Raw genomic sequence first — 12,320 nt, 5'->3', positions numbered from 1 at the left:
GACATGATTTTTACCTGCTCCAAATGTTTGAGACCCTCTTCATCATCTGGCTCTGTGGAAACACTGCCCATCCCAGGAGCACCGACGACCGGCGTTTCAACTGGCCGGAGGGCAGGACTTGGATTGGGAACAGGCGGTGGAAGTATGAGAAGAGGAGAGGCTGTATCTGAAGGAATCTGTGACAGGGGCTGCTGGACATCAGAAACTATTTCTAAAGGAAAAAAACACGGAATATAGAGACTCTTTTTCAGATTTTATTTTTTAGAGAGAGCGAGCGAGCAGGGGGAAGGGCAGAGGCATAGGGAGAAGCAGTCTCCCCGCTGTGCAGGGAGCCCAGGAGAGTCTTATGAAGAATGATCATCAAGTTGGGCTTGATGGGCTCACTCACTAAAGGGGCTCAACAGAAATGTGGATCACAAACACTGCAACTACTTCTTATGGAGAAGTGTAGTATTTCTCCTTACGATGACAGAACTACCTCTACAGAATGACACAATATAAGGACTAAAAAAGGTGTCTAGAAGGTCCTTTTACAGTGCATGACTGGGTCACTAGAGCAACTGCCCAACAGCTATACAATTTCCTCTTGAGAGCAAACTATCAGTCCAATCCCCTTCTTTATAACATGTCTCCACTAGCAGATGACTAACAAAGCACTGCAAATCTTCTCAAAAATACCCTAACACATCATCAAAACTTTGATTAAGTGCATTTGCAATTATCTTGAATAAATACCTATTTCAGGTGATAATTAATGTAATTCAATACATTATTCTTTAGGATAATGAAGAGCATTTGGGAGTCTACCTAGACAGGTTAGGAAGTTCTTCTCAATATAAACACAGACTGAAAAGAGGTTCTGTGTTGGTCCCTATTTCTAGCCTCTCAGTATGCGGGCTCTTAAGAAGGGAGGGGGATGGGAGTACTTAGATACAAATGCAGTTTCTCCTTTGAAACCTTGTTTGCTCAATTACAGACAGCCTCTCCAAACCCCTGCTCCTCTCAGGAACACTTTCCTCTCTCTGCCAAACTTCTTAAAAGAACAGTCCATCCACCACAACCACCACCACCCCTGCTACACTGTGACTTCCACTTCCACCCTCTAATACAGCTTCTCTCCCACAGAGAAGCAGTGACTCAAAGTCCCCAAACCCAATGGCTTTTCCTAGTCCTCTCCATCTGACCTCAGCAGCCCAATCCTAAATCGAAACCTTCTCCCTTCCTTACTGTCCTTCACTCTAGGCCACTCTTGTCTCTGAAGATTTTCTCTGGCTACTCTTCATCACCTATCCTCTAAAAATAGGAATTTTGCCCTAGATGACTAATATACATATGCTTTATCTCCCTTATAGACTATCAACCTGGAGTTTTCATCTTTAATAGGTATCTACGAAGCTGTCTCAAAATACACATGTCTGGATTCTGTCCTAAAATCTCCTAGAATAAGATCCCAGGCATCCATATTCAACAGAATGAACCACAAAGTAATTCAGGGGCACATCATAACTGAAAAATGACTATGATATATCAAACAGGTCTCAAAATGGACAAGTCCCACAGTGCCTGACAGAGATTCAAATATTTGAAATCACTCACTAAGCTTTGTTCTAGACATAAAACTCTGAAAAGATACCCTTGGTTTAAGCCCTATAAATATTAGTCTATTAGGCAAAAAAGATAATACATGGTCTATTAGGCAAAAAGGATAATACACAGATCTTTATCATATTGTATTGCCATGTCAAGAATAGTGCTGGTTGTTTAAGAACCAAGAGAAGATCGCTAATCAGCTCAGGAACTTGGGGTGGAACAGAGTTCCAGGCACAGAGAGGAGCGTGTGCTAAGGCAAGGAGACAAAAGAACAAGGCCTTATAAGGGGTGGACCTAAGGGGCTGTGAGGTTGGGGAACAGAGTATGAAGGAGACAGAGATGGCACTGAAACTGTATGGAAGCAGGCATATGCCAGGTCATGCAAGGACTCACATGCCATGTTAAAGGTGTGATTTCCTACGGTGACTCAACCAATTAACCCTTCAACGTCAAGTACTACAATGTCATTTTTAAGTATGCACAAGAAGAAACATGGAAGTAAACATTAAAACTGCCCACTAAGATATACGAGCAAATTAAAACAGTAACATTGGAGAAGGGGATATACTTTAAACTTATTCTTTAGCAAAGGTGGTAGGACTTCCACAGATCCATCCATGTTCTTTCTGGCCTCTCTTGGAACAACAGCAATTTGGTGTGCCTTCTGGACACACATCCAACCACTATAGTTGGTTGGAAAGGAAGGTACCTGTCTGATGTGGGGATCAAATTACTGCAGAGGATCCTAAACCCTGTCCGCTCAACTGATACCAAGGTGGCTGTGTCATAACACCCTAGGAAGTAAGATTCCCGAGTTGTACCTTGCTTCTTCTAACTCTGTTTTGGTGAATTTTGGGAACGACAAAACGTGGGAAGCAGCGTTTGACGGGGTTTACTGGTAAAATAATCTATTCCAGTAATTTACCACTGGGAGAGGTTCTACAAGGCATAAACAGAAGCCTATCTTATCAGTGATCACTGGCCTACCTGAGCAGAATCCTGTTTTAGCTTGTCTACTCTCATAAATACATACCATCCCCTCTGTTGGGCACTTTGGTTGGTAGGCTAGTTTCCGTCTGATTCTCTTCCTCAGCTTTTTCCGTTTGCTCAGTTTGGGGTTCCTCTTTCCTCTCAAACTGTGGTGCTTCCTGAGGCTGATGGTCTGAAGGAGTACCTGGTCTAGCAGACGATGAGGAGTTCTGGGATATTTCCTCACTGGCTTCTGTAACATGAAGCATTCTTAAGTTAACAACTTGGGAAATTTTTGGTCTGATGAAAACAAGAAGGTAAAAGACAAAAATGAGCCTTACCAACTCCTACTCTATCTGTCTTCTCTCCCTCTTTCCTATTTGTCTTATCGGGTTCTTTGGCTTCTTCATTATGGCTGCTCTCAGAGTCAGAGCACTCCCCAACTTCCTCTACAGGCCGGAAGTCCATTTCCTGCTCTTCTGGAATTGGCTCTTTCTGTACTTTCTGTGTTAAGAAAATAAAGCCAAAGGTCAACAATACATTTGGCTCTGGTGGCAGGTCAGTGCCTGTTGTAACATTTAAAACAAATTTCTTACCTTTAGAGAGAGGAATGCTCCAGAGGAGTCAAATGTGCCCATCTCTTCTTCAGCATCCTCTAAGCACCACTCAGGCAAGCTATCCCGGTCATCTTCTATGCTTCCACTGCCAGAACGCACCCTTCGGTAACCTCGTTCGTCATCCCGATCTCGAAAATCAAACTCAAACCTTCGCCGTCGTTCCATGTGTTCCCGCCAGCCTGCAGAACGAGGGCCATCTGGGATGAGGAGGAGGATACAAACCTTAGAAAATTTTTATGACAGTACTTGAGAAAAAAAATCAAAATAGGAAATAAGGAAGAAAACTATGACTGGCTGTAAATTCAAATGATCAACCTACTAAAGAGAAAATTAGGCAAAGTAAATGAAATTCAGAGCTTAGCATACATATGACATCACTAAGTGGTAACAGGAGTTATCTCCGGTGAGTACTGAGCCACACAATGTACTCTAAAGCTCTGAAAGATAAATTTTAAACAAATCACTGTTAAAGGACACTTGATTTGAAGTATACACTTTGGATAAGCTTTAGGTATCTGACTGAAATGTCGATTAGCCATTCACATGGCATACTCTTAGCCCAGGTTTATAACTCTGGTCATCTTCCCATACTAAAGTCTATGCCTTCCCTCTGGCAGGCCTTAACAGGTTTCTTTCTTCTCATGAAAATGATGTATACGACCAACTCCCTGTGGCAAATCCTAATATCAAATTTATCATGCCTACTTGCGAGGGCCAAGATTCCATTTGTAATTCTGATTCCCCAAAAAAAGGCATGGAATTATAGCACTGACAGATGTCAGAGATTTTATATAGAACCACTATCCTAATTTTATAATTTAAGAAACAAAAACTCAGACAAACCATAAATGACTCTTAATCTCACAAAACAAACTGGGGGTTGCTGGGGGGAGGTGGGATTGGGAGGGGGGAGGGGGCTATGGACATTGGGGAGGGTAAGTGCTATCGTGAGTGCTGTGAAGTGTGTAAACCTGGCGATTCACAGACCTGTACCCCTGGGGATAAAAATACATTATATGTTTATTAAAAAAAAAAAAATTTGGAAGGGGAGGCAAACCATAAGAGACTATGGACTCTGAAAAACAACCTGAGGGTTTTGAAGGGTCAGGGCTGGGAGGTTGGGGGAACAGGTGGTGGGTAATGGGGAGGGCACGTTTTGCATGGAGCACTGGGTGTTGTGCAAAAAGAATGAATACTGTTACGCTGAAAAAATAAATAAAATGGAAAAAAAAAAAAAAGAAACAAAAACTCTGACAGAAGTAACTTGCATAGTGGCAAAGCAGAACAACAATCTAATTCTGCATCCTCTACTACTTTTTCCACAACAGCATGCTTACTTTCCTTTCCCTTTACTCTCATCTCTTAACTCTCCCTAGGGAGTTTTTATTTCTGTGTAATACCCCCCAGGGACATTCCTAAATCCACCCTACCATACTGTTTATTACATCTACTTTCCAACAGAAAAAAGACTGCCTAAGAATAAAGGATGCCACTTGAGGTATTTTGTTTTTTTAAGAAAGAGGAACTCTTGTTAATATCTGACAAACCAGAGTCTAAGAGAGTCTTTAAAAAAGAGGCAGGTTAAAAAAAAAAAAAAAAAAAAAAGAGGCAGGTTTTCAGCTTTCTCTGTGGGAGATACACAAAAGAAATGAGACAAAAAGTTCAATGTTCTTACTACTGAGGCCCAATTTGCTAAAACCAGCAATCTAAAACAAACCGAAAATAAGGCAAAACATTAAAACATTAAAATGCCCATTAGAGGTACTTACTTACAAATCACTCACAAAAAAGTTAAGAAAACATTATTCCCATGCTCCCCCATCCTTCACTTAGAACTATTACACTTCTGTGAAAACTAAAGAACTTTACACCCAGGCTGCTTAAATGCAAACCTAGAATCATTACTCAAAAGAAGTACTCAGGACCAAATGTTGATTTCCAGAGTACTCTCTCTATTACTATCATTTCTAAACCGTTTGTTAAGTATGCACCATGATAGGAATCTATCCTTCTAGGCATCTGGCTCATGTTTTCCTCTTACTGAGTTTCTTAAGTTCAGCTCCCAGAGTGGATGCTTTGCTGTCCTTAATCGTCCCATCTCCCATACATACCCAGTTTTTAGCCCTACTTAAACCAAATGCAGAAATCCCTAGCTTATAAAGACTAACCACTGCTTTTTAACGTCCTCCAATACCAGAGTAAAAGTCTGCTGCAATTTTTATACTATAAAAATTAGTCAAAATCATTATATTTAAACTTTTAATCAAATCATAAAATAACTATAAGAAATGTTAAGAGTAAAACAACTGATATAATCAGACAACTTTTAAGAATGCTTGGTTGACGGGGCGCCTGGGTGGCTCAGTGGGTTGAAGCCTCTGCCTTCGGCTCAGGTCATGATCTCAGGGTCCTGGGATTGAGCCCCGAATCGGGCTCTCTGCTCAGCAGGGAGCCTGCTTCCTCCAATCTCTCTCTCTGCCTACTTGTGATTTCTGTCTGTCAAATAAATAAATAAATACCTTAAAAAAAAAAAAAAAAGAATGCTGGGTTGAAAAAACAGATGGTATTCTTTTTTTTTTTAAGATTTATTTATTTATTGTGAAGGGGGGTGCCGCACGCACACAAGCAAGCAGAGGCGGGGAGAGAAGCAGTCTCCCCACGGAGCAAGGAGCCCAATGTGGGACTTGATCCCAGGACCCTGAGATCATGACCTGAGCTGAAGGCAGTGGCTTAACCGACTGAGCTACCCAGGCTTCCCAGATGGTATTCTTTTTTTAAAATGCTTATTTCCAGTGTTTTTTCAGCCAGCCCTGTATATTATATACCTAAACTGTCTTTTAAAAATATATCAGTAAAAAATTGGGGGAAACTGTTAAGTTAATGACAAATAAATCAGACATGGAAATCAAATCAGAGACAAAGATTTTTTAAAAAAAACAACATATGTCCAAATCTAAGTTAGGGTGAGGAGGGTCAGTGGTAGAAAATACATTAAAATTTTACTTTGTTTAACTAACTCCTTTTAATAGAATCGACATCAGACATTTGGGCTCACAAACACTGTTGGTCTTCCAAAACATTCACCTTGTTTGTTTTTGATCCGCTGGAATTTCTCTTCTCGCTCAGCCCGGACCCTGTCCATTCTTTCACTGAATGCTTGTTGGGAACATAGTCTACAAACCCTTTTGCTTACAGCAAGCTCAGCACAAAATGCCGTGATGCCCTGAAGAGAACTGTAACATCTGGTTGCCCAGCACACAGACTCATGAGAATTGCCTAGATAACTGTGATGTAAACAATGCCCACTCATGACAGAAAACTCACCCAAGAGTCAGCCATGAGGAGTTGGCGTAAAAGCATCAAAACTGTATACAAAGATTAACTTCACTATGTGTCCACCTATCCATAACTACCTAAAGCACTCTGAATGCTTTTATAATGTTTACTTGGGCTGAGATTAGTGATTTTGCTAATAACTTGATTTTAAAATGTAAATGAAAACAGTTTATGATTTTTTCTACTGAAAGTGAGCTTCTCTGGCATATGGTTGATAGCTAAAATAATGTTATGCACATGAAATTCGTAAGGCAAATATACACTCTTCGTGCACTCTGGTTCTGCATGACCCCACGATTCAAACTACAGTGGCATCTGATTATCATGAGGCATGGAATCAGCACTTTGGTAGGGGATGAACTTTGACACAAAGCACCAGTGTCTTCAATTACCAGCATATCTAATGTCAGGGAAGAACAGTTTGAAGCATTCTTAAGAGTCAAACAGAAGAACTTACAAAACCACTAATCGCTACTATTCTCTCTCTCTCTTCTAAAGTTAGGACAAAAGAATGAACTTATGATTATGTTTTTGACCTGGGCTTAGAGTTTATCCTTCAAATAAGCATAAATCACTTATTCAGGACCAAAAAACCCTGAAAGAATACATCTTTTATTATACAGGAAAAGTACCCATTTTAGGGAAAGCACATATTCCTTAGTGAGCATATAATTACACATTTGTAAGTTTTAAAGCATGCTGAAAAAATACAACAATTCAGTGTTAGACAAAACTGAAGGAGACCCTCTCACGGTTTTGCAAAGACAGGTGCTTTCCATTAAACCATACTATTTGCTCCAGAAAAATAAAAATGATTTTCATCAACTGAAGACATACGGGGGAATCTTCATGCTGAAATTTTTTTGTAGTGATGAGTGTGATGTGATGACGCAAGTGTGATGACGTAAATAATTGAGTCCTCTTTTTTTTTCTTTACCTATTCCTCTTTCTTGCTTGATTGGTAACAATGTCCACTAAATACTCCCTTATTTTGGTCCCTGCACTCACTCAGTAGGAGCCTTACCAGGGCTGTGGGGCCGCCACCTCTCTCCGTCACGTCTCGGTCCAGCTAGTCGCCAACCTCCATCTTCATCTTCTCCGTTTTGTTCTTCTCTAAAAATACGCCAGTTTTCACTTTCTGATCGTATAAATTCATGCTTTCTTCCCACAGATGTTGGTCCACTTTCCTCAAAATTTGGTCTCCCTATAATGAAAATAAAGAAACATGTGCCTCAGCCAATACGGATTCTGAAAGCAGACCGGGAGGCTCAGATCACGCTTTTGTGCAGACGTGCCTACCCCAATGCTCAGGAAGCATGAGTAACAGAACTGCTGCGGACATACGCATCTAGTACTAGCCATACTTCTTAAAGTGCAACAGTCACAGACTGGGCAATTATGTTTTATTTTCTTATTTTTTTTTTTAAGATTTTATTTATTTGACACAGAGATAGAGAGTGAGCACAAGTAGGCAGAGCGGCAGGCAGAAGGAGAGGGAGAAGCCGGCTCTCCATGGAGCAGGGAGCTGATGCAGGGCTTGGTCCCAGAGCTCTGGGATCATGACCTGAGCCAAAGACAGATGCTTAACTGACTGAGCCACCCAGACATACCTGGGCAATTATTTTTTAAACAAATAATATGTGCATTATAAAAAGGGGATGCAATGAAAAATTAACCAACCTACCTTACCAGCACATACTACTTTTTTAAAAGTCATACAAGAATTTTCAATTATATGATGTATCTTTTCAAAAGTAGACAATGTGAACTGTAATTTTTTCATTTTCATTTAGTCTAACATCTATTACATTTAGAGGCATACAACAAATTGCTTCTGAACAGAATGCAAAACTAAGCTATGTGTAACCTAATGCCAGTCAAGGGTTCCATTAATGATGAAAGAGAGCCTGGTATACCAAGTAAACTAAATTGGTACTTTCAAAAATAAGATAATTACAAATGGTGCAAACAAATTATTTCTTTACTCACAATCCCACATGTGCTAACATAAACAATTCAAACAGATTATATAAAATCTCACATTAAATTAGTTGAAAACCCAGAACATACACTGATATCTTCCATTTATGACCTACAGTTAACTATACTTCAGTGACAACCTCAATTCCTTGTACTAAACCACCACAAAAGTGAAAGAAAGTTATAAAGTTGCATCTGAAAATGAGGGAATTCTAATTTCTGGTCATCCTCTTAAATTCCATTTCATATGTATTAAGATTCAATACCCTGTTTGCCAAACACTTATTAGGTTGTTACCACAAATTATTCTATTGAAAGACAAAATATCTAGAAATCTGCTGGGCAAAATGCTACCTGCTTTCTTATTACAGCAGGCAGCCTCTAAGATAGTCCCCAACAAGCCCTGCCTCCTGGCTATTGTGGAATCCCTACACCTAAAGTGTAGACTGCACTTACTGGCTAGTTCCCAACAAACGGAACACAGCAGAAGTGATAAGATGTCAGTGCCAATATCAAGTTAAAAACAACTGTGACTTCCATCTGGGATGCTCTCTCCATAGCAATCCAACTGCCATGTCATGAGGCCGCCCTGTGGAAAAAGCTCATATAGCACAGAACTGAGGCCTGCCAACAGCCACATCAGTAAGTATGGAAGTGGATCCAACCCCAGTCAAGCCTTCAGATGACTACAGCCCTGCTGACACCTTTACTGCAGCCCTGCAGTCTCATAAGAGACCCAGGTCAGAGTCAATCAACTGCACTGCTCCTTCCTATCCCACAGAAACTGAGATAATGCTTGTTGTTTTCAGCTACTAAGTTCTGAGGTATTTTGTTACAAAGTCATAGATAATAAAAACACTCATCTAAAAAAACATTCATCCATCCGGTTTATTCTTCACAACAATCCTCAATATTTCATTTTTTTTTTAAAGATCTTATTTATTTACTTGAGAGAGAGAAAGCATGAGGGGGAGAGGGTCAGAGGGAAAAGCAAACTTCCCTGCTGAGCAGGGAGCCCAATGCGGGACATGATATTGGGACTCCAGGATCATGAGCTGAGCTGAAGTGCCTTAACTGAGCCACCCAGGCACCCCCAAAATCCTCAATATTTGACGTTATCTTGGGGCGCCTGGGTGGTTGAGTTAAGTGGCTGCCTTCAGCTCAGGTCATGATCCTAGGGTCCTGGGATTGAGCCCTGCCATCAGGCTCCCTGCTCCCCTTGCTGAGCAAGGAGCCTGCTTTTCCGTCTCTTGCTCCCCGCTCCTTTGTGCTCTCGCACTCTCTCTCTCTCTCTCTGTCAAATAAATAAATAAATAAAATCTTTAAAAAAGAAATTATTTGGGGGACCTGGGTGGCTCAGTTGGTTAAGCATCTGCCTTCAGCCCAGGTCATGAACCAGGATCCTGGGATTAAGCCTCATGTGGGGATCCCTAGTCAGGCAGAGCCTGCTTTTCCCTCTCCCACTGCCCCTCCTCCTGCTCATTCATTCTCTCTGAAATAAACAAATAAATAATTTTTAAAAAATATCTGAAGTTATTTTTCCTATCTTGTAACTGAGAATACTGAGGCTCAAAAGAACAACAAAAGAGAATTGTCCAAAATCACATATTTAAATGTACAGACAGGATTCAAATGTTAATCTTCTCATTCAACAAATATTTATTGCACATTAAGTGCCAAGTTTTATGAAATCAAATACAGATATATATCTGCCCTTGTGTTCAGAGGCCTTCTAGGTTCTCTTGCTCAGAATAAGAAAGGCAACCCACTTTACAAAGTACCACAACTACTATATGATTTGGTGAAATATGTAGCTATACTCACAAAAAAGAAGCAAACTTAAGGAAGCCCCTAATATGGGGGCACCTGGGTGGCTCAGTTAGTTAAACATACAACTCTTGATTTTGGCTCAGGTCATGATCTCAGAGTTGTGAGATCGCCCAACATCAGGATCCATGCTCAGCAGGAAGTCTTTGAAATTCTCTCTCTCTCCCTCTTCTTCTGCCCCTACCCACACCATGCTCTCTACTCTCTAAAATAAATCTTAAAAAAAGAAATCCCTAACACATAGACAGATAAATAGAAACATATATAGATAAATGATGGGAAATGGCTTTTAACCTATATAACCAATCACAAGCAGTATGTGCCAGGTACCATGCAATGATTTGGGAACACTGCAAAGCAAGACAAAAAAGCAGAAATGGCAAAATGCTTAACTCATCAAAAACTGATCACTATAATTTTTTTCTAACAGATGATACACTACAAAATATTAAAATTATTAAAAATAAAAATACTAGTAATCCCGGGGCACCTGGGTGGCTCAGTGGGTTGAAGCCTCTGCCTTTGGCTCAGGTCATGATTCCCAAGGTCCTGGGATTGAGCCCCACATCAGGCTCTCTGCTAACCTTCCCTTCCTCTCTCTCTGCCTGCTTCTCTGCCTACTTGTGATCTCTGTCTGTCAAATAAATAAATTTTAAAATCTTTAAAAAAAAAAAAAGGGAGCTTATTGCCTATGTTTAAAAAAAAAAAAAAATCTTGCATTCATTCACCTGATTTTACTTCTAGTGTCAATTCTGATTTATACACCCTGGCTTTAAAAAGAAAGGAAGGAAGGAAGGAAGGTAGGAAGAAAAGAAAAGATAAGATCCAAGGGGCGCCTGGGTGGCTCTGTGGGTTAAAGTCTCTGCCTTCGGCTCAGGTCGTGGTCCCAGGATCCTGGGATCGAGCCCCACATCGCACCCTCTGCTCAGCAGGGAGCCTGCTTCCTCCTCTCTTCTCTCTCTCTGCCTGCCTCTCTGCCTACTTGTGATCTCTATCTGTCAAATAAATAAATAAAATCTTTAAAAATAAATAAGTAAATTGTGTGTTGAGGTAAGGCTGCCTGAATTTCCCATTCTAGCTCAAAAATCCTGTAACAAAGTAGTTCAAATTTTGTTACCGAGTGCTTGTTTCCTCAACTGCAATATAGTTTTTGATATGTCACATATTACATAATTAATAACTATAATAGAAATATTAAGGTAACAGGGTTCCTCAGGTGTTAAGCATCTGCCTTTGGCTCAGGTCATGATCCCAGTGCCCCGGGATCCACCCCTGCTTCCGCCCACATCAGGCTCCCTGCTCAGCTGCTCAGCGGGAAGTTTGCTTCTCCCTCTCCCAACTCCCCCTGCTTGTGTTCTCTCTGTTTCTTGCTGTCTCTGTCAAATAAAAATCTTAAAAAAAAAAAAAAAAAAAAGATTAAAATGACAACTTCTCCAGTAAACCAAGAAAAGTCAGAATAACATAATTCTAACATGCCAAACGTCCCATATATAAGTGCAAGGTATGTGCAGTTCCACGTCAGGGGGTCAGTGTCATTTTCTTTCTTCCTTTTTTTTTAAGATTTTATTTGTTTATTTGAAAGAGAGCACAGAGGGAGAGAGAGAGAGGGAGAAGCAGACTCCCAGCTGAGCAGAGAGCCCAATGTGGGGTTCGATCCCAGGGCCCTGAGACCACGACCGGAGCTGTTGGCAGACGCCTACCTGACTGAGCCACCTAGGCGCCTCTCACTGTCATTTTCACAAGAGAAGTATGAAACTAATTCAAGAACTTTTAAGTGGACTTCACTCAACTCCTCTCCCCATTCCCTTTATGAAAACTTTTTCCTGGGCACCTGGGTGGCTCAGTGGGTTAAAGCCACTGCCTTTGGCTCAGGTCATGATCCCAGGGTCCTGGGATCAAGCTCGGCATCAGGCTCTCTGCTCAGCGGGGAGTCTGCTTCCTCCTCTCTCTCTGCCTGCCTCTCTGCCCACTTGTGATCTCTGTCTGTCAAATAAATAAAAT

General features: G+C 40.9%; 1 protein-coding gene across 9 annotated transcripts in view; it reads right to left on the bottom strand.

The window, feature by feature from the left end:
* Window positions 1-12,320, bottom strand: part of GIGYF2 (GRB10 interacting GYF protein 2) — a 147,833-nt gene that overhangs the window by 52,226 nt on the left and 83,287 nt on the right. For 7 of the 9 annotated variants that reach the window (XM_046018605.1, XM_046018608.1, XM_046018610.1 and 4 more), the window contains 5 exons: window positions 7,537-7,716; window positions 3,156-3,373; window positions 2,901-3,063; window positions 2,624-2,812; window positions 15-211 (listed from right to left, as the gene is read on the bottom strand). In XM_046018605.1, the coding sequence (XP_045874561.1) occupies window positions 15-211; window positions 2,624-2,812; window positions 2,901-3,063; window positions 3,156-3,373; window positions 7,537-7,716 (947 nt within the window). The remainder of the gene's footprint in view (window positions 1-14; window positions 212-2,623; window positions 2,813-2,900; window positions 3,064-3,155; window positions 3,374-7,536; window positions 7,717-12,320) is intronic. The other 2 variants (XM_046018611.1, XM_046018613.1) reach the window with 1 other exon arrangement.

Source organism: Meles meles, chromosome 9 (assembly GCF_922984935.1).
Source record: "Meles meles chromosome 9, mMelMel3.1 paternal haplotype, whole genome shotgun sequence".
Lineage (NCBI taxonomy): Eukaryota > Metazoa > Chordata > Mammalia > Carnivora > Mustelidae > Meles > Meles meles.
Note: the sequence above shows the minus strand (reverse complement) of the source record. Positions and strands in the feature narration are given on the sequence as shown.